General features: G+C 53.8%; 1 protein-coding gene across 1 annotated transcript in view; it reads left to right on the top strand.

Annotated features, from left to right (window-relative positions):
• The first annotated feature begins 221 nt into the window (after nt 1-221).
• The window catches only part of ACAN (aggrecan), a 35,892-nt gene continuing 13,787 nt past the window's right edge, over nt 222-22,326 (top strand). Inside the window, exons 1-13 of the mRNA XM_069465731.1 lie at nt 222-291; nt 2,619-3,002; nt 3,912-4,086; nt 5,426-5,553; nt 7,062-7,355; nt 8,576-8,980; nt 10,029-10,203; nt 10,721-10,848; nt 11,841-12,134; nt 13,887-14,021; nt 15,012-15,092; nt 18,381-19,858; nt 20,039-21,665. Of these exons, the coding sequence (XP_069321832.1) occupies nt 222-291; nt 2,619-3,002; nt 3,912-4,086; nt 5,426-5,553; nt 7,062-7,355; nt 8,576-8,980; nt 10,029-10,203; nt 10,721-10,848; nt 11,841-12,134; nt 13,887-14,021; nt 15,012-15,092; nt 18,381-19,858; nt 20,039-21,665 (5,374 nt within the window). The remainder of the gene's footprint in view (nt 292-2,618; nt 3,003-3,911; nt 4,087-5,425; nt 5,554-7,061; nt 7,356-8,575; nt 8,981-10,028; nt 10,204-10,720; nt 10,849-11,840; nt 12,135-13,886; nt 14,022-15,011; nt 15,093-18,380; nt 19,859-20,038; nt 21,666-22,326) is intronic.

Below are 22,326 nucleotides of genomic sequence, written 5' to 3'. Positions count from 1 at the left end.
AAATTAACTCTTGGAATGAAACTGAGAAATCTGTGATGGTTTTGTGAGGAAAGGATTCTTGGAGCAAATATCTCACAAACCACATGGGGCACCCTTGTCTGGATGTGATCTCAGACCCTCGGGCGTGGAGTTACCACCTTGCGCCGTATGTCACATGACCCTCCTCAACCGTGCCTTCACCATCCAAATAATGCCTCTGCCTCCCCTCTTCCAGGTGAACTATGACCACTTTACTCCTCGTTTTTGTGACTCTGAGGGTCATCGCTGCAGCCTCCTCAGTAGAAGTTTCAGGTGAGGACATTCCCATGCGTGTCTCATTTGTTCAGTAGCCGTGAGTCCTGGGTTCTGGGTACCAGGTACTGACTCTGGTGCTGCTAGTCCCAGGGATATAAAGTCCCCTTTCCCGGCCTTTTCCTGGCCCTGCCCCTCCCCTACTGATGCAAGCATAACTGCGATGAGAGGGCACCCACCTGTGCACATACGCCCAGGAGCCTTGCGCAGGTGACGCTGCTCCTGGATGCCCTGAAGCCCAGACGGCTGGCGGGGAGGGCTGTAGGCAGGTGTCATCCGTCTCAGTATCCTCTTCTCTGCTCCTCGGACCCCACCTAGGACCACCGCACACTGCACTTGGGGTAGGGACAGGACATAGACAAACCAAAAGAGAAAAGCTGCCAAGGGCAGATCGGAGGGAGCATCAAAGAGAGGACGGTCTGAGAAACAGAGAGAAGCCCCGATGAATCAGAGAGGCCTTTGCCTTTCCTGAAAAACCATCCTCGGGAAGCCCCCAGCCTGGTCTCTTGCCTGTGGCAGACACTGAGTATATTTCTGCTAATCAAGCTCTGAAGCAAATGAACAGACCTTCCACTGACCCCAGGATGGGCTTGACCCCAACGTGCAATGTATCTCCCTTAGATCCAGACAAGAAGGGCCCTGCTCTGGGCCATGTTCTCTAGGGACCCCCCCACCACCTCTGGCCTTCCCCCAGCCTCAACCCTCCCCAAAGGGAAAAAGGTCTCTAGGGCCAATGGGACGTGTCCACCCAGACCTGTGCTCCCCCTTTAGAGCACACTCTGGGTACCCAGGATGCCTGGAGCTCCCTGTCCAAGTGGGCCAAGCCTGCATGGGTCCATCCTCCTATTGGGGGACCACACTGCTGGGGGCGCCTCCCGTAGGCCCGAGGGAGGGGTAAGGAGTGGCTGTCTGCATGGGATGTGAGGGCTGAGACAAGCACAGCGTGTGCATGCGACCCTCTTACGGTGCAGAGTCCGTGGGGGGAAAGAAGGGGCCCCAGCTCCCCCCTGCCCCACCCAGCCACCAAATCCCAATGCAAAACTCTAAGGAATCTGAGGTTGCTAAATTCAAACCTGTTTTTTCAGGTCATTTTGAAAGGTATCATTGTCAAACAGGGAGATAGAACATATTATTTAACAATCTGTTGGCTGATTTACAACTATGTCTATGTAGACACATGGTACATGGGCCTCCATTGGTACTGGCACTCGGGGACCCACAGATGCCAGCCCCTGGCTGCACCTGGGTGGTTTGCCCACCCAGGGAGCCAGTTCACTGGGGTTGGCTGAGGCTTTACAAACTGCCGAGCTGGGCACCACAGTCACTTGCAGCTCCCCCCCGAGAGCCACCACCTCCACAGCCAAGCTGCGTCCGCGGGTGCCAGGGCCAAGGGAGACGTCTGCGGAAGGGGCAGGGGCTGTCAGGACATCAAAGTTTAGGCCTGTGCTCCAGACATTCCTGGCTCCCCGCCCCCCAGCCCTGTTATGTGTCCACCACCCACAAATATCTGAAACATTTTTACTTCAACCTGTAGGCTCTCCTGGGAGAGAGTTTCATAAATTTATGACCCACCATGAAAGGTGCTGTTTTGGGGGGAAGGTTTCCCTTTCCCAGCAGATCTTTTACTTCCAACAGGGTTTGGTAAACACACCTTCCCTGCCGACGCTCTCCTTGGTTTTCGTGGAGTCTTGTCTATGCCATCCCCTACCCCCCCGACTCTTTGCAGAATAAAATGTCTGATCCTCTCTGATGCTCCCCTGCCGGAGCCCCCTGACTCCCAGCAGCAGGAGAAAATGACTTGTCCCCCTGCCAGGTCAGGCTAGCACCCAAAACAGACCTCCCCAAACGGGACACATCTTGGAAGCTTTGTATCTTAGCCTTAAAGTTGTGTAGGTTATACCTCATAATAATTTCTTTCTACCCCAAAATAATTTTTTCCCCAAATCTTTGAGTAAAGCTGTCACTTGAGGAAGATGAGTCCTGCTTATTCCATGGTGTGGCATCCCCTGGGGTACCCAAGTTTGAGAAACAGAGGCTGTCTTGACCCTGACGTTTCCCTCCCCTCCTCTGGAACCCTTTCCCGGCTTCACAGTTTCTGCCTTGAGGCGCAGAGGCCGGGGATCTTGGGGAACACTGCTCTAGAAAGGTGTTGCAAGGCCTCCTGGGAGTTCCCCTAGGACACAGGAGCACCCCTATCACAGACACACACACACTGGTGGATTTTGTCCTCTCAGAAAAGTGCATTTCCAGAAGGGCTGATGGGGAGGCTGGGTGGTCCTCTCTGGGCACTAACAGGTCTGTCTTCCATGCCCACCCCTCCCTCGCAGACCATGAGAACTCGCTGAGTGTGAGCATCCCCCAGCCATCCCCGATGAAGGCCCTCCTGGGGACGTCCCTCACCATCCCCTGCTATTTCATCGACCCCATGCACCCTGTGACCACCGCCCCCTCCACCGCCCCCCTCACCCCGAGAATCAAGTGGAGCCGAGTTTCCAAGGAGAAGGAGGTGGTCCTGCTGGTGGCCACCGAAGGGCGCGTGCGGGTCAACAGCGCCTACCAAGACAAGGTCTCATTGCCCAACTACCCGGCCATCCCCAGCGACGCCACCTTGGAAATCCAGAGCCTGCGTTCCAACGATTCTGGGATCTATCGCTGCGAGGTGATGCACGGCATCGAGGACAGTGAGGCCACCATGGAGGTCGTGGTGAAAGGTGAGGGCCCCCAGCAGGGACGCTGCCTCACCCACAGAAAGACCCAGAATGTCCTCACCAGTGTGGGTCCGGGCAGGCTGGATCTCAGACCAGCTTCTCCATGCACCGGTTTGCACCTCAGTCGAGGTACTTAACTTCAGTTGCTGCTCTGTGACCTGGAACTGGTGATAGGCCTGTCTCTAGACTTTTGGGGGGATTAAATACTTTCCAGCTACCGTCACAGGTAAATGACAGTTTGTGCTTCACACCAATCCTGTGAGTCGTGGGCCTTGTGATCATGCCCATTTTACAGACAAGCAAACTGAGGTTAAGTGGTTGCCTAAAGTTACCCTGGAAATGAGCCAGAGCAGTCGCTTGATGCTTTATCCAAATGTCTTGTCTCTCCACTTCCTCCAGCCCTCAATCTCAGTTTCAGAAGCCAAAGAGTGGGCTGAAGACTCCCCAGTGCACTTTCTCTCTCCCAAGGAGAATGGCTGGGCCCTCGGTTAGCTTCAGAGCTTGGGACAGCACCAGACTTTGCCCAGGGGGAGGTACAGCGGGAGGCTCTGTCAGAGCAGGTCCACCCTGGGTGTACCTTAAACAGGGCTCCCACTAGGATGCCCCTGGCCTGAGTGTGCAGGGGGGCTCTCAGTGCCTCTTTCCCCAAAGCAGAGGCAGATTTTAGTTTAATTCAAAGAACTTTCTGATTATCACCAGATGATCACAAGTATTCAAAAAGGAATGCCTTGTGAGGTAGTGAGTTCCCTGTTACTGGCTGCTCCAGCTAAGTCAGAAGGACCACATCCAAATGTGGAGAGGGCATCCGTGCATCAGCCTGGACCAGATAGTTCCTAAGGTCCCTTTGACCTTACGGCAATGGCCGGAATCCTGACCAGCTCTCCCGCCCGCGCGTGTGCGCGTGTCTTGCAGGTATCGTGTTCCATTACAGAGCCATCTCCACACGCTACACCCTCGACTTCGACAGGGCGCAGCGGGCCTGCCTGCAGAACAGTGCCATCATCGCCACGCCCGAGCAGCTGCAGGCCGCCTACGAGGACGGCTTCCACCAGTGCGACGCCGGCTGGCTGGCCGACCAGACTGTCAGGTGAGCCCCCAGCCTGCCAGCGGAATGGGGCACCAGGCCAGGGGGCCAGGGGTCAGAGGCCACAGGGGAGTGGGGCGGTGATGGGGTGGGATGTTGCCCAGCACTGAGTTGGTGCCAGTGTGACACTGTGGCCAACCTACGTTGGGGCTGGGGTCATGCTTTGGCCAACACGGATGCTCAGTGACCCACCCCAAATCCTTGTCATTCTCCCTTGCAGCAGAGTGACTGGCTGCTAGCACCCATGCCCCGCTGGCCATTATTTTTCCTACCCATTTTTTTCTTTGCCACAATTGTTTCATTTACTGGTCTTCCTTTTTTTATTTTTAGAAAAACCTTGGTGTTTTCTGTATTTTTGTAAACCACTTTACATCCTTTTTGTTTTTAATAAGGCAATATGCAAATTAAACTTCTTGCTACATCTTTTCCTGAGTGCAGCTGCTAGGGAATGGGTTGCAGAGCGGTCCAGATAGAGCCCTGTCCCCGGAGCCCTGTCCCCGAAGGATCTCGGTGCACTGTGAGTGAGACGGTTCACTCCAGGTGCTCGTAGTTCTGACAGTAGAGGCCAGAACCACAGAGCCTCAGGAAGAAAACAAAAGAAAATGTCTTTGCAGTGGTGGGGTAGGCAATGAGATCTTAGGACACAAAAAACGCTAACCATTGAAAAAGAAAGAAAAACAAGATGAGACAACAGTCTAGCATAGTGCAAAAGCCCACACCTTGGCCTCAGAAAGAGCTGGATTCAAATCCCAGCTCTGGACCTTGGAAGCTGTGTAACCTTAGACAAATTGTTTAACATCTCTGAGCCCCAGTTTCTGTAGGTATAAAATAGATCCACTATAACACCTGCCTCATTAGGTTGATTGGAGACTCAAATGACATAGAGCAGGGACTAACAAACCATGGCCCACAGACCAAGTCCACCCCACTCCTTGTTACTGTAAATAAAATTTTATTGGAACACAGGCTATGCCCATTTGTTTAAATATTGTCTGTGGTTGCTTCATTCTACAATGGCAGATGTGAGGTTGTCATAGAGACCCTATGCCCTGCAAACCCAAAATATTTATATTATCTGGCCTTTTATAGAAAAACTTTAAAGCTCACAGCTCCCAAATTATGCCCTTACGGCCCCGATGGAAGGTATTCGGTACCATAACTATTCAGTAGCAGGGCTGCCTTTACTCACTGATACTTGAGAACAGTCCGCAGGCGCAGAGCAGGCGTGGTCAGATGCAATATTAAGTCGCTGTTTCCTCCTGTGAGGGAAGAGGATTCAAGGGCGCAGGGCAGGGCTTCCCTCTGCCCCGACAGTCACGCCTCCGCTCTGGGCTTGTGGCAGGTACCCCATCCACACTCCCCGGGAAGGCTGCTACGGAGACAAGGATGAGTTTCCTGGCGTGAGGACCTACGGCGTCCGGGACACCAACGAGACCTATGATGTGTACTGCTTCGCAGAGGAGATGGAGGGTGAGGCCACCCTGCCCACCAAGGGGCACCCTGCTCCCACCCCAAGGACCCCCTTCCCCTCCACATCACCCCACTGACTCTCGGGATCACACAGGCCTCCTCGGGGCTGGGTGCTAGCTCAGGGCCTGACATACTCGATCCTCCCCTGCCATGAAAGCAGGTAGGTAGGGGCCCACAGGTCTGGACCCCTCACCCTCCACTTTGGAGAGGGGCTCGGTGGCCCCAACGTCTGCAAACTGCCTGGTGTCACCACTGGGCCCAAGGGCATGTGTCCCAGGAAGTCTTTCACCTGGGACGGACCCTCCCAGCCAGGACCTTGGCTGCTCACGCCAGCTCATCCCCATCCTGGGGTCCACTGCACCCGCCTCATCACCCTGCCAGGGAGGGGAACAACAGGAACAACAGGAACACCCTGCCAGGGAGGGGAACAGTTCACAGGACAGCTGGCTGCCCAGCCCCCGCCCAGCGTCCCTGTTGCCAGCCCGCAGCCATATTCCAAGCCCGCCCCATGGGCTAGTTCTGGAGAGAATTAGGGGCAGTGGGGAGGAACCTAGACCTTTTCTCTGTTTTGCAAAGGGCACTGATTTTGGTCACAGGGTTTCCCAGCCACGTGGATGACACCCTTTCCCCCATCTGCATCAATATACCCCTTTGGACATTCAGATTCTGCCACTTCTGTGCACCCCCCTCCCCCAACCGTCAGCCGCCGGAAAAGTGCTCTCAGCTCCTGCTGGCTGGGGGCAGAGCTGAGACCGGGCTCTTTCAGAGGCACAGGCGACACCGTAGCCTCCTTCCTCATTTTCGCCCCAGGGGCCAAACCTGTCTATTTGGTAGCAAGTGTTTGTGTTCCCGTGTGTGGCTAACCAAGGACAAATGGAACAGCCAGTCAGAGCTGCCACTCAGCGGATGCCCACCGCCCCCACCCCTGCACCCGGCGCAACCTTGTTAGCTTTTTGGGATTATTCTTTTGAAGCTCACAGGTCCCAAATTATGTCCTTAGGGACTCTTCAGAGCCCAGAGACCCCAGTTTGCGAAACACTGCTCTATCGGATCAAAGTCTGATGCCTGTTTTTCCCATGAGAACGTGGATTTTTAAAAAAAGATCGGCCTCTGGTGGGCAATGCCTAACTCCCGGGAAAGGCCCCCTAGTGGTGGGAAGTGGGCACAGCACACGGCGGGGCAAAGGCGCTTCTGAGCGAATTTTGCCTCCCAGATTTTGTTTGCTCTGCCCAACCTCCTTGGCATTTTGGCTGCTTCTTTCTTGGTCCCTCTGTTTTAGGAAATTGATGTCGTCCTACCCAAAAGCCCAGAAAAAGATGGAAAGTGGGAAATGAAGGGCGAGAGCTGAGATACGGACATGTGGGACCAGGGCCATGGGAAGTTAGAGGCCGAACCGAGCTGGAGAACTCGCGAGACCCCGCAGAGAAAGATCCTCCTGGATCTCTCGGGGGATGCAGGGCAGGGGAGGCAGAGGGAGACCCTCACCCTGCCTGCCGTGTCCTTCACAGGCGAGGTCTTTTATGCAACGTCCCCGGAGAAGTTCACCTTCCAGGAGGCAGCCAACGAGTGCCGGCGGCTGGGCGCGCGGCTGGCCACCACGGGCCAGCTCTACCTGGCCTGGCAGGGCGGCATGGACGTGTGCAGCGCCGGCTGGCTGGCCGACCGCAGCGTGCGCTACCCCATCTCCAAGGCCCGGCCCAACTGCGGGGGCAACCTCCTGGGCGTGAGGACCGTCTACCTGCACGCCAACCAGACGGGCTACCCCGACCCCTCGTCCCGATACGACGCCATCTGCTACACAGGTGGGGCCTGGGCTGGAGGCAGGAAGGGGGTTCGAACTGCTGAGACGGGGGCCCAGAGGAAGAGAAGCTCTTGGAAAGGGAGGGTTGGGTCTTTCCCCTTCCCCTTCCCGCCCTCCCGCGGGGTACCAGAACCCCATGTTTACACGGGTTCCTAGGAAGAGCTGCGGTAGACAGACACTCTGGGGGCTGCAGCGTGTCCAGCCCTGTCTCACCAGACCAGCGCGGAAGAGGGTTAAAAGCATGAGCTTTGGAGTCTGTGTTTTCTCGGCTCTGCCACCTACTACCGTGCAACCCTGGGAAAGCGAAGGCCCTGAGCATGCCAGGGGCCTGACATGAGGCCGTGTGCCCACAGGAGGGCGCTGTGATCGGCCCTTTGAAATTGATTGCACTTAACAGGAGGGTCAAAGAATTACTGAGAAGAGTAGGGGAAAGCTCGACAGGGACTTTATTTTGAAAAATTAGACTAAAATTTTTAAATACTTTTTTTATCTTATATTTAACATAATTTAGGTTATGATTATAATGAAGTGCTAATTCTCGGAGGAAAAAAAAAAGAATGAGTAACATGCAGGAGGAATTGCACTGATTTTATGACAGAATTGGTGATCACACAGTGACAGCTCATTCCCTGTTTCATTTCCACAGCCTGATCTTACATGAGGAGGGTTATTTTTGCAAAAATAGTGAGGATTTTCCCCCAGAGCCTCTCTTAACCTTTTGATATCCTAACCACTCTTTTGGAAGTAGTGTCGCGCTCACAAGATCCTCATTTGTCCACGACTGTGAGCGAGCCAAGCAGTTCTCCAAAGTCGCTGCCGTCGATTTTATGAGCTGCATCTTCCGCAAGACTTTACGGTTTCTCTTTATAACTGATTTATCAATACATTGTCCCGTTGGAGAGTTCCAACAGTAGAGAGCCAGCAAGGTGCTCATGAGATGGGTCGAGGGGCAGCTAGTGTTAAGCGGAAGGATGTCAGGGTGGAAACTGATTTTAGAAGCGGTGACCTCACGGGTCGCTATCATGCCCCCTGGTGACTGTTGGGTTCTTTTGCAATCTTGAAGCTGTGGGGCCTCCTATAAAGAAAGCTCCGAGAGTGCAGAGCCCTGCCACGGCCCAGTGGGGCAGGAGGAGGATCCCACACTCCTCTCCAGCCCAGTCCTCTTCCCCCTCGCGCCAGTCCCAGGCTGAGCAGCTAAAGCTTGCCTTTGCCCTGTCCCAGGTGAAGACTTTGTGGACATCCCAGAAAACTTCTTCGGTGTCGGGGGTGAGGAGGAGATCACCATCCAGACGGTGACCTGGCCTGATGTGGAGCTACCACTGCCCCAAAACGTCACCGAGGGTGAAGCCCGAGGCAACGTGATCCTCACCGTGAAGCCCATCTTCGAGGTCTCCCCCACCGTCCCGGAGCCCGAGGAGCCTTTCACATTCACCCCTGAGACAGGGGCCACCGCCTTCCCTGAGGCCGAGAACAGGACTGGAGAGGCCACCAGGCCCTGGGGCTTTCCCGAAGAATCCACACCTGGCCTGGGCTCTGTCACGGCCTTCACCAGCGAGGACCTGGTCGTGCAGGTGACCATTGCCCCAGGTGCAGCTGAGGTCCCTGGGCAGCCACGCTTGCCAGGGGGTGAGTACCTGCCCCTCGGGGGATGCGACAGGGGCAAGTGGAAAGAACTTGGCCTTGGGGTGAGGGGCCGTCCTGGCTGCTCGTCAACTTGACCTAGCACCTGGGACAAGCTTCCCTCCTCCCAGGCCTTGCTCTCCTCACCTGTAAAGCAAAGTGGATAGGCCAGACCAGTCATGCCCACACTGTTGCCACAAAGGATTATTTCAAATGAAGTCGTATGTGCAAGCCGGGGTGTAGATCGAGTAGACAAAGGTGCCACACGGATCTGAGTGAAGTAGGGTGGAGAACTGGGGCTCCTCCTGTCCAGGGACCCTTCTCGCCCCATCAGGCACCTCCACAAAATAGAACCACTAGAAAAGCTCTGCACTGGGTGACCCCCGAGGCCTCTCACAGCTCTGACCTTCTAGGACAAGGGCAAGCAAACTGCAGGCCAAGCTTTGCTGTTCTTATGTGGCCCGTGAACTAAGAATGGTTTTTACATTCTTAAGTAGGTGGGGGTAAAAAGTTAAAAGAAGAATACTATTTTGAGATACGTGAAAATGATATATTAATAAAATTCAAATTTCAATGCCCACAAATAAAGTTTGCATGGAGCAAAGCCACACCCACATTGTCTGTGGCCAACTTAGGACAACCATAGTGGAGTGAAGTGATTGTAACAGAAACCATGTGGCCCAATAAGCCTAAAATATTTACTCTCTGGCCCCTTCCAGAAAACGCTTCCAACCCCTGCTCTAGGATAATGGTGTTCGAGGTGCTTCACAGATGTCCAGAGAATTGGGGTGTCTCATAGCATAAAGCTCAGCTATTCCCCAAACTCTTCCACAGACAAGAAGGACCTTCTGGTGTGGCCTCCATAAGGCTCTGAGTGGGCACTGCCAGCCATGGTCACACCCACATTGCCACCAAGTGCGACTTCAGCCTGAATTGCTTAAATAAATCCAGTGTGTCAGCCAGGAGGAGGTGGCCCCCATGCCATGGAGCCTGGAGAACCAGGCACGTGGGCACCTGACCTGTCTCCCCTTCTCTCCCTCTCCTCCCCACCCAGGGGTGGTGTTCCATTACCGCCCCGGACCCAACCGCTACTCACTGACCTTCGAGGAGGCGCAGCAGGCCTGCCTGCGCACCGGGGCCGTCATCGCCTCGCCGGAGCAGCTCCAGGCCGCCTACGAAGCAGGCTACGAGCAGTGTGACGCCGGCTGGCTGTGGGACCAGAGCGTCCGGTGAGGCACGAGCTGGGCTTCTCTCCCAGCCCAAATGCAGCCCTAAGAGGTGGAGCTTCATGAGCCACGCACGGCCTGGCACGGCCCCAGCACACGGGCACCCGACACCTCGTGGATGAATTAATGAATCAGTGACCCCACAGCCGCTCCCTGGAACTGAGGCCGTCCTGGAAGGGTGGTGCAGGGCTCTGGGTGATGCTGAGTTCTTGGTCATTTCCCCCCAAGAGACAGAGGGAGCCCTGCTCCAAAGCCCCCTCCTCAAGCCCCTTGTCCCCTCCAGCTCGACCCCGTGCCCTCCCAGGCAGCGGGCTCTCTGTGAAGCCAGGGATCCCCAGAGGCCCCCAGACCCTTCTCCCGGCCGCTCAGGGGACTTGCTGCCTGAGGGGCTCCTGCCTGATTTGAATCTATCAGACAACCGAAGACACGCCCGGCCCAGGTCCCTGTGTGGCCTCAGCCTCACCCCAGGGCCCTGCATCCCCCAGGACAGGCCCTTATCCTCCCGCCGCCTCCTTTGCAGATACCCCATCGTGAGCCCACGGACCCAATGTGTGGGTGACAAGGATAGCAGCCCAGGGGTCAGGACCTACGGCGTGCGCCCGTCATCAGAGACCTATGACGTCTACTGCTATGTGGACCAACTCGAGGGTAAGGGCCACATTCTCACAATAAGCTCTGTGGGCAAATAAGTCCATTCATTATAAATAAATGTTACATGTACCATCTGCCTTTTGGAGAGTCCCAGTGCCTGTGAACATATCAAAGGCTCTGAGAGGTCCTGCAGTGAAAGACCTCTTTAACTCTGTTTAACCCAGCATTGCCAAAGCTTATTTCCTCACAGACCTTTATTTTGTTTTATTACATTTCTTTTCATTTCAATGGAAATCACCAAATGACTATTCCTCTGAACCCAATTTTGGACATGCTGGTGTTCTGGAAAGATTTCAGCATTGCCACTCAATTGGTTTCAGGACCCTGGGCAAGTCACTTAACCTCTGTCGGCCTCAGTTTCCTCATCTGTAAAATGGGGCTGATTATACCCGCACCAGGGGCTTTTTTGAGTGTCAAATGAGATATATATGAAAAGTGCCTAGCGCAAGTGGGTGTTCAGTAAATGCGAACGTCCTCCTGCCTAAAGCGGACAAACGCCCGGGTGGGTGTAGTGCTGAGTGCTGGGGCCCAACCGCCACCCTCAGCGAGTTCGCAGGGTAGGGGGGTGGGCAGGTCCACAACGATCACAGCGCTCGGTGACAAGTGCAGGGGGATTGGAGGGTGCCCAGGTGAACCAGCTCTGGGCCAGGGGAGGGTGCCTACGTGTGACAGAGAATCCGGAAAGGAGGGAAGGAGGGAAAGTTGCTTCCCTGTGGAGTGGCCAACTCGTCCCAGTGAGGCTGGAACTTTGCCCTTTTTAGCACTGAAAGCCCTGGATCCCCGGCAACCCCAGGCCAGCACAAACCGGGCACTTGGTCACTCCATTTAAGGGGGAGTAGTCAAAGGAGGGAGCGAGTGAGCTGGGCTGGGCCCTCCCCCGTATGTGCTGTGGCAGGTGTGGAGCCTGGCGAGGAGGGGCGGGTGGGGGAGCTGCGCCCCTGCTCTAGCGGTGGGCGTGGAGGGTCACCCCCACCTGCCTCTGTCCCCAGGGGAGGTGTTCTTCGCCACACGCCCGGAGCAGTTCACCTTCCAGGAAGCACTGGAGTTCTGTGAGTCCCAAAATGCCACGCTGGCCTCCACGGGCCAGCTCTACGCCGCCTGGAGCCGCGGCCTGGACAAGTGCTATGCCGGCTGGCTGGCGGACGGCAGCCTCCGCTACCCCATCGTCACCCCCCGGCCCGCCTGCGGCGGGGACAAGCCAGGCGTGAGAACCGTCTACCTCTACCCCAACCAGACGGGCCTCCCAGACCCGCTGTCCCGGCACCACGCCTTCTGCTTCAGAGGTATGTGATGTCACCTCTCCTCAGCAGCCCTTCTGTCCCCATCCACCAAAGCACGCAGGAAAAAGTCAGTCCCTCTGGGGCTGGGGCAGCTCTGGAACGAGCATGACCTTAGGCTTTGATCCCAAGGCAAGATCATCCTTCTAAAGTTCCCCATAGACAAGTAGAGAAAAGTGAGAAAGAACCTGGGCTCTAAAATCAGGCAGACTTGAATTCAAATCATGGTGCTGCTACTTAATAGCTGTGTGAGAATGGGGACATGGGGTTCCTACTTCAAAGAGAGGTGCTGTAGGGATTCACTGGGATAGTGCATGGGATGCCTTTGGCATAGTGCCAGGGACATAGTAAATGCTCAATAAATGTTAGCTTTATTTTATATATTTATATATACATTATGTGTATATATAATATAGCTTTATTTTATGCACCCTTTAATTTGTACACACTTGTCAAATTCTCTCCTGCTTGGAAATATTTTTGCGATGATTTTAGTCAAATTATTCTGTTGTTCTTCACTAAGCACCAGTAATTCACGTTTTTAACTGACCCATGCTGTGGACATGCTGCTCTAGCACCCATCACTCCCAGTTAGACCTCTGAGAGTGATGTCGGGGAGCAGTGCAGTGGGCATGGCCAGGGCATGGCCCCAGGCATTGCTGGCTCCGATTGGATAAATTCTCAGTGTCCGTGGAAGGTCTGGGTGCACTGACAGAACAGAGATTGTAGTAACTGCTTGTGCCGTATTTTAGGTACCATACATCAACACCGAGAGTCTTTGCAACTTCCTGTGAATCGATATTTTTAAATAAAGTTAAGGAAAAACAAAAACCCTGAGTGTCTCCAAGTTTCCCAGACTTCCAGGGTCACCTTTTAAAACCCAGTTCCAAGTTCAGCCCCATTTAGACAGCCTCAACAAAGCTAATTCTCTCCCGAAGGATTCGATGAGGCTCTTGTCTCAGAACCCCTCTCCCTGCTCTGGGCAGCAGAAGCTAAGCCGGCTAGCCTCGCAGGAAATCTCCAGCCATGTACCCACCTACCCTGACCCTTGGTCAGTTCAGCCTTGTATATTACCCTGAAGAGAAATTCAGCTTCCTTCCTGACCAAGCCTACTGCTGGTTTCCCCAAAGCCAGAACAGTTACCCCAGTCGATGAGTCCTGCTTGCACCCCTCCAAGTCCCAGGATGGCTTCATGGAGTTTAAATAGCACCTCCTGTTTTTGGTCCTGACGTATTTGAAACATAATCTCTGTCCCCAATATAGGCAGCATCATGCAGTGGCTGAGAGCGTGGAGTCTTGCACTAGATGCTTGAATTCAAAGATTAGATCTGCCACTTATAAACCACTGACCCTGGATAAATCATGTAACTCTGTGCCTCAGTTTCCCTAACTGTAAAATGGGATAATTAGTATCTATCTCATAAAGTTGTTGTGAGATAAGATGATTTTATATACATAGAACTTTTAGTATAATGCTTGGCATGTATGAGAGACTCTGCAGGAGAGGTGGCCCAGACCACCCTGAACTAAACTGCTGACCGTGTGTGCATATCAATATTGTATAGTTGATGCAAAGGCTCTTATTAATTGAGACAGCAAAGAGCCATCTTGCTGAACTGGGAGGTGGGGTGGGGGTAGGCCAGCACAGCTCTCATACAGGCCTGGTTCCCCTCACAGTCCCCCAGCTCCCCTGAGGAAGGGCCAGCCTGGATAGGTCACTGGTAATTGAGTGACCCTCACCACCCACATCCCCTTTAGGTGTTTCAGCAGTGCCCTCTCCAGGAGAAGAGGAGGGTGGCACACCCACATCACCCACTGATGTGGAAGACCGGATCGCTACCAAAGTGGTGCCTGGTGTGGCTGGTGTCCCCTTGGAGGAGGAGACAACTGCTGGCCCCTTAGGGACGGAGACAACGGCTGTTCCCTTGGGGGAAGAGACAACTGCTGTGCCCTGGGAGGAGGAGACAAGTGCTATGCCCTTGGGGGAGGTGACAACTGCTGGCCCCTTGGAGGAGGAGACAAGTGCTATGCCCTTGGGGGAAGAGACAACTGCTGTGCCCTGGGAGGAGGAGACAAGTGCTATGCCCTTGGGGGAGGTGACAACTGCTGGCCCCTTGGAGGAGGAGACAAGTGCTATGCCCTTGGGGGCAGAGACAACCGCTGTGCCCTGGGAGGAGGAGACAAGTGCTGTGCCCTTGGGGGAGGTGACAACTGCTGGCCCCTTGGAGGAGGAGACAAGTGCTATGCCCTTGGGGGAAGAGACAACTGCTGTGCCCTGGGAGGAGGAGACAAGTGCTATGCCCTTGGGGGAGGTGACAACTGCTGGCCCCTTGGAGGAGGAGACAAGTGCTATGCCCTTGGGGGAAGAGATGACTGCTGTGCCCTGGGAGGAGGAGACAAGTGCTGTGCCCTTGGGGGAGGTGACAACTGCTGGCCCCTTGGAGGAGGAGACAAGTGCTATGCCCTTGGGGGAAGAGACAACCGCTGTGCCCTGGGAGGAGGAGACAAGTGCTATGCCCTTGGGGGAAGAGACAACTGCTGGCCCCTTGGAGGAGGAGACAAGTGCTATGCCCTTGGGGGCGGAGACAACCGCTGTGCCCTGGGAGGAGGAGACAAGTGCTATGCCCTTGGGGGAAGAGACAACTGCTGTGCCCTGGGAGGAGGAGACAAGTGCTATGCCCTTGGGGGAGGTGACAACTGCTGTGCCCTGGGAGGAGGAGACAAGTGCTATGCCCTTGGAGGAGACAACTGCTGGCCCCTTGGAGGAGGAGACAAGTGCTATGCCCTTGGGGGAGGTGACAACTGCTGTGCCCTGGGAGGAGGAGACAAGTGCTATGCCCTTGGAGGAGACAACTGCTGTGCCCTGGGAGGAGATTACCGCAGTCCCAGACTTCACCATTGAGCCACAAAACCAGACGGAATGGGAACCAGCCTACACCCCGGTGGGCACATCCTTACTGCCAGGTCAGTGTGGCTTGGGCTCTGGGACACACCCCTGTCTGCCTATGGTGTCCCTGGGGTCGGGGCAGGTTTCGCTGCCTGGGAACTGTCCTCTGTTTCCCCAGGCCTGGTACCAACTTTGGCCACTTGGCTGGCCTCTGGGACCTCCCCGGAGTGACAAGGATAGACTTGTTCCTAAAACACTCCCACACACCTTCACTATTCCCTTCCCTTTCTTTCTCCTGCACATATATCCCAAATGCTCGGCCCTGTGCCAAGCAGAGGGCCCTCAGCTACCTGTCCTCCTGCACTGACATCCCTACCCTAACTCTCTCTCGTAGGAGGATCTCTAATAGATGGGAGGGAACCAGGGAGGGGCTTATTGTTAGAATTCTAACTGTGACCTGCCTCCTTGCCTTTCTCCTCCTTCCATGTCCTTCTTCTGGGCCAGGCCTCCCAGCCAGAACTTTCCAAACTCCATCTTTCATGATTTAACTGGATGGGACTTAACTGGAAGAAAGCAGCAGTCCCAAAACCTTATTCGAAAAAAAAATGTTGGCCACTAAGGTTTGGGAAATGCTAGCTTATGGAAATTGACAGGTTTCCTCACTGCAGACCTTCTCAGAGCCCTGAGTATGCTAATATGCACTGTAAGTCTCCAAGAGGAGTGATGACTGCAGTGTGTCCCAAATGAACCTGACCACAGAAACTTTTTTCCCCCACAGAGCATTGTTAACATGTAGTAGATATGACTGAATTAAAACAATGTACAGTAATGTATGTGTGTGCTTAATAGAGTGGATTCCCCTGGGAATATGTGCATCTGAAGAAAAGAGTATATCAGAGCTTCCCACTAATTCATCCAGACATGCACCAGCATTCTGTGCATGGTTCCCGAGTAATTTGGTTATACCAGGCACTCCTCTGGGTGCCAGCAATGCAAACCCTGCCGGAAGGTAAGGGAACATCTGTTAAACAGCTGGGAGTCTGGCCCGGAGACCTCACCAGCAGCCACACCTGCCTGAGGCCTTTCCTCACCCTTCACTAGCACCAGAATAACAGTCCTCATTAGCATGAGGGTGTGGCTTGGCACAGGACTCTGGCAACCCCTAGTGGGGACTTACCAGTGCAAAAGGGGCTCCAGGGGCCCCGTAGAAATGTTTGCCAAACCTCAGTTCCCAACCACCTTGCTGATTTCAGCCACATCTGGGAACTGGTTATCCTGTTGTTTATGCCACATGTTTTTCTTTAAATCGACTTTCTTTAAAAAAGAAATTTAAATTTACTTAAAAGAGAAATGTTATATCGTGACTGTAAATGGTCATTCCAGTGTGTTTCTGATACACACACACACACACACACACACACACGAAAATATGCATTACTGTGAGGAGTTAGCTACGCTCCCAGCAAAATCGGGTCCCTTTGGCAGGGATCATCACAAGGGATATGGAAATAAAAGAAATAGAAAATAGAGAATAGAGAAATAAAAGAAGACACAGAGACAAAAGTATAGTTTATAGAGATGGGGAGTCAGGGGGTCCTCCAGCATTCCCATGAGCTGTGAGGCCATGGGTGAAGTCCCGCCTCAGTATGTATTAGTGCAGCGAGCAGTTGCCAGTGGTAATAGATTTACATAATAACAGGTAGTTCCTTTAGGTTTAAAGTCTCCCCAAAAGCTTCTAGAGAACCCTTAATTAACTCTATCTACGTGAGCAAACTGTTACAAAATCTTTCTAAGATAAATGTCTAAGTCCTAAGATAAAATTGTCACGTAGCAGAAAGGCTAAACAGAAATATAGTGGCTTTATATTTCTTTATCTAGTTTTTTGTTGATTGAGACAAGTAGTCAGGAGTGAAGCAGGAACTGTCCCTTAGGCCAATTGTTTCTAGCTGCAGGTGTCTGTCGGGCGGGCATTCTTTGATCAGTTCTCAACCTGTGACTTTATGCCAGACTTTGTCATACAGAAGCGTCAGGCAGGCCTCCAGGTCTGAGAGACGGGCGTCACCTTGCAAAACGCTACTGACTGGTGAGATGCCCTCCTGAGGAGAGGCAGCTTTTGATCTGTGGACTAACATGTTCACGTCTTCCTTCAAGGCAAAGCCCTGCAAAACTCCTGAAATCTTTTTATGTCTCTATAGACCAACACATTACTATCAATATAAAAATAATGTTTTCCTGGGCCCCACCTAAAATCATCTTGCATGCCAGCGCTGCTATCCTTCACTCCCCACCTGCCCGTCCAAGATTCTCCTCCATGCACGAGAGGACTGTGAGCCTGTCCAGCGGGCCCAGCACCCTGAGTGACCAGGTGCTCCATCTGGGAAATAAACCCAAAAGTGCATGCAAGGTCCAAAACCCAGCAAGGTTATTTTAAATGCCAGAGGAAACCAGAGCAAAAGAAAAGACTGTGACCATGATTATTTAGAATCGTGGGATTTTCTTTTCCCTTTTCTCTGTTTTTCAGGTCCCCGATAATCAGGCTGTCAGAACTGAAAAAGTTAATGTGTGTTTACATATAGCACCACCTGGCCCTCCCAACCTCAGAGGGATGGGTTGAGATTAATAGTTCTCACACTCAAGCAAGCATTGGTGTCGCTGGGAGGGCTTGTTAGAACACAGCCCCATCCCAGAATTTCAGAGTCAGTTTGGCTGGGGTGGGGGCTGGGAATCTGTTTCTCTTAACACTGTGGTCCCCAACCCCGAGGCTGCTGCCCGGTACGGGTCCGTGGCCTGTTAGGAAACAGGCCGCATATCACCGCCTGAGCTCCACACCACCTCCCCCGAACCCACGACACCCCACTTCACCACCCTCGGTCCATGGGAAAATTGTCTTCCATGAAACTGGTCCTTGGTGCCAAAAAGGTTGAGTACCGCTGCTCTAACAGGCTCCCGGTGATGCCAGGCTGCTGGCCCGGGGTCCATGTTTCGAAGACCGTGGGGTTAGAAAAATGAGTTAAGAATGTGGAAGGACTTGAAGGATGACCCTGGTGTTCTCGGTGGTGGCCAGGACCCCTCATTAGGGTGCCATGTGACTGGCTCCCTTGGGGTCTCAAAAGCACAGCCTGTGCAGCCTGTGGCCGCAAGGGTAGCGGGGGTGCTTCCTGGTGCCCTCCCTCCCTCTCTCCCCTCCTCCCTCCTTCCTTTCCAAGCCACTTGCGCAGTTCCACGAGAAAGCATCTGGACACATCTCTGAGCTCTTGAGAGAAAGGTCTTACTGTGGAAAGAATGGAGTTCAGCTTCTATGCATAGCTTAAACTGGGGCAGTGTTGATGAACTCACACTTCATCTTTCTTCCTCCTCTCCTCCAGGGACCCCTCCTTCGTGGCCTCCCACTGGCGCAGCAACAGAGGAAAGCACAGAAGGCCCTTCTGCCACTGCAGCGCCCTCTGCCTCAGAGGAGCCGTCCACGCTGTCACCCCTGGTGCCCAGCGGAACTGAGCCGCCAGGCTCTGGGGAGGCATCGGGGGCCCCTGACATCAGTGGTGACTTCACAGGCAGTGGAGAAGCATCAGGACACTTTGACGTCAGTGGGCAGCCCTCAGGGATCAGTGCGAGTGGGCTGCCCTCTGGAGAACTTGACTCCAGTGTTCCCACCTCCACAGTGGGCTCAGGCCTGCCGGTGGGAAGCGGACTGCCCTCAGGGGAGGAAGACAGAATTGAGTGGTCTAGCACTCCTGAGGTTAGCAGACTGCCCTCTGGAGGTGAGGGCCTAGAGGGTTCTGCCTCTGGAGTAGGGGACCTCAGTGGACTTCCTTCTGGAGGAGAAGTTCTAGAGACTTCTGCCCCTGGAGTAGAGGACATCAGTGGGCTTCCTTCTGGAGAAGAAAGCCTAGAAACTTCTGCGTCTGGAGTAGAGGATCTCAGTGGACTTCCTTCTGGAGGAGAAGGCCTAGAGATTTCTGCCTCTGGAATAGAGGACATCAGTGGGCTTCCTTCTGGAGAAGAAGTTCTAGAGACTTCTGCCTCTGGAATAGGAGAACTCAGTGGACTTCCTTCTGGAGGAGAAGTTCTGGAGACTTCTGCCTCTGGAGTAGGGGAACTCAGTGGACTTCCTTCTGGAGGAGAAGTTCTGGAGACTTCTGCCTCTGGAGTAGGGAACCTCAGTGGGCTTCCTTCTGGAAAAGAAGGTCAAGAGACTTCTGCTTCTGGAGTAGGGGACCTCAGTGGGCTTCCTTCTGGAGAAGTTCTAGAGACTTCTGCCTCTGGAGTAGAGGACATCAGTGAGCTTCCTTCAGGAAAAGATGGTGTAGAGACTTCTGCCTCTGGAGTAGGGGATGACCTCAGTGGACTTCCTTCTGGAAGGGAGGGTCCAGAGACCTCAGTTTCTGGAGCTGAGGACCTCAGCGGGTTGTCTTCTGGAAAAGACGATTTGGTGGGTTCTGCTTCTGGAGACTTGGACTTAGGCCAAGTGCCTTTTGGAACTCCAGAAAGTGGGCAAACTCCAGAACCAAGTGGCCTTCCCTCTGGATTTAGTGGTGAGCATTCTGGAGTGGATGTTGGAAGTGGTCCATCGTCTGGCCTGCCTGACTTCAGTGGACTTCCATCTGGATTCCCAACTGTCTCCCTAGTGGACACTACATTGGTGGAAGTGGTGACAGCCAGCACTGCAACTGAACTGGAAGGGAGGGGAACCGTCGGCATCAGTGGAGCAGGAGAAATATCTGGCCTGCCCTTCGGTGAGTTGGACGTTAGTGGGGGAGCTAGTGGACTCCCTTCAGGAGCTGAACTCAGTGGCCAAACATCTGGGTCTCCTGACATCAGCGGGGAGACATCTGGACTCTTCGGTGTCAGTGGGCGGCCATCAGGGTTTCCTGACATCAGTGGGGGAACATCTGGAATTTTTGAGGTGAGTGGGCAGCCATCAGGGTTTCCTGACATCAGTGGAGAAACATCTGGAATTTTTGAGGTGAGTGGGCAGCCATCAGGGTTTCCTGACATCAGTGGGGAAACATCTGGAATTTTTGAGGTGAGTGGGCAGCCATCAGGGTTTCCTGACATCAGTGGGGAAATATCTGGAGTGCCTGAGCTTAGCGGACTGTCCTCCGGACAACCAGGTGTCAGTGGAGAAGCTTCTGGAGTTCTTTATGGCAGTGGTCAACCATTTGGCATAACTGACCTGAGTGGAGCAACACCTGGGGTCCCTGATCTCAGTGGGCAGCCATCAGGGTTGCCAGGGTTCAGTGGGACAACGCCTGGAATCCCTGACCTGGTTTCTGGCGCCACGAGTGGCAGTGGTGAATCTTCTGGCATTACATTTGTGGACACCAGTTTGGTTGAAGTGACCCCTACTACATTTAAAGAAGAAGAAGGCTTAGGGTCTGTGGAACTGAGTGGCCTCCCTTCTGGAGAGGCAGATCTGTCAGGCACATCTGGGATAGTGAGTATCAGCGGACAATCTTCTGGAGCAATCGATTCCAGTGGGTTTCCAACCCAGGCTCCAGAATTCAGTGGCCTGCCAAGTGGCGTAGCTGAAGTCAGTGGAGAGTTCTCTGGAGCTGAGACTGGGAGCAGCCTGCCCTCGGGAGCATTCGACGGCAGTGGGCTTCCGTCAGGGTTCCCCACCGTCTCTCTTGTAGACAGAACTTTGGTGGAATCTGTAACCCAGGCTCCAACAGCCCAAGAAGCAGGAGAAGGGCCTTCAGGCGTTTTGGAACTTAGTGGTGCCCATTCTGGAGCACCAGACATGTCTGGGGACCATTCTGGATTTTCAGACCTAAGTGGGCTGCAGTCCGGGCTGGTAGAGCCAAGTGGAGAAGCACCAAGTACTCCGTATTTTAGTGGGGACTTTGCCAGCACCACCGAGGTAAGTGCAGAATCCTCTGCAGCCACGGGCGCCAGTGGAGAGGCCTCGGGACTTCCAGAAGTTACTTTATTCACTTCTGAGTTCGTGGAGGGTGTTACTGAACCAACTGTTTCTCAGGAACTTGGCCAAAGACCCCCTGTGACATACACACCCCAGCTTTTTGAGTCCAGTGGAGAAGCCTCTGCGTCTGGGGACATTAGTGGAGTTGTCCCAGTGCTCCCTGGGTCTGGGGTAGAAGCGTCATCAGTCCCAGAATCCAGCAGTGAGACGTCTGCCTATCCTGAGGCCGGGGTGGGGGCGTCTGCTGCCCCCGAGGCCAGCGGAGAAGCTTCTGGGTCCCCGGATCTGAGTGGAACTACCTCTAAATTCCACGAAGCTGATCTCGAGAGAGCCTCAGGCCTGGGGGTGAGCGGCAGCACTTTGACTTTTCAGGAAGGCCCCAGCGAGGGGTCGGCTGTCCCGGAAGTGAGTGGAGAATCGACCCCCACCTACAACTCTGGCACAGAGGCATCGGGCTTGCCTTCCACCACTCCCATGGCTTCTGGAGACAGGACTGAAATAAGTGGAGACCTATCCGGTCACACCTCGGGGCTGGATGTTGTCATCGGCACCAGCGTCCCAGAGTCCGAGTGGACCCAGCAGACCCAGCGCCCTGCAGAGGCGCATCTGGAAATTGAGTCCTCAAGTCCCCTGTACTCAGGAGAAGAGACCCAAACAGCCACCTTCCCAACAGATGCTTCCTTCCCAACTTCTCCAGAAGGGACAGGTGAATTGGAGTCCACTGTCGCAGGTATTGTTGGCATTTTCCCGCCTTAAATGTGTTTGGGTAGTTCAGACTGTCGGCTACTCTAGCATAGCAGGAGGCGGGGCAGCTCGAGGTTCCAAGCTCAGCCCCACCATAGATTAGCTGTGCAGCCTCAGGCAAGATTCTTAACCTCCTCTGTGAAATGGGAATAGTACCAGGGAAGATTAAACCGAACATAAATATAGAAAAAGAGAGCACTTAGCTTCATACTTTGCACACAGTGCACACTTATAAATATTAGTGATTGTTATCATTACAGTGGAGTTGAACTCATGTGAGTTTTTACATGTGAATTCAACTATCTGTGCTTGGCACAGGCAGAGAGAAGGATGACTAGATAGTGCTAGAAATTCTGCTCGTGCATCCTGCCCCGGAGCAAGTGTGAGATGAGAGGGTAAATCTAATGACATTTATGTCCAAATGTTTATTTTGTGCAAGGTTAAAAACTGCACAATGTAAGCAACTATAAAACATCGTTTTGGCTGCATCCTGACTTTAGACGCTGCGTCCCCACCCCCATCCTAGTACAAAAGGGCTCCTGTGCTATTGTGATTGTCTCACCTCAGCATGCTCCGGGCCATGAGCACCATCTCGGATTTTCTTTTGTTTTTTTGCTTTGGGATGCCTTGCACCTCCCTTAGTGCTG

Source organism: Eulemur rufifrons, chromosome 3, assembly GCF_041146395.1.
Source record: "Eulemur rufifrons isolate Redbay chromosome 3, OSU_ERuf_1, whole genome shotgun sequence".
In the NCBI taxonomy this organism is placed as follows: domain Eukaryota; kingdom Metazoa; phylum Chordata; class Mammalia; order Primates; family Lemuridae; genus Eulemur; species Eulemur rufifrons.
Note: the sequence above shows the minus strand (reverse complement) of the source record. Positions and strands in the feature narration are given on the sequence as shown.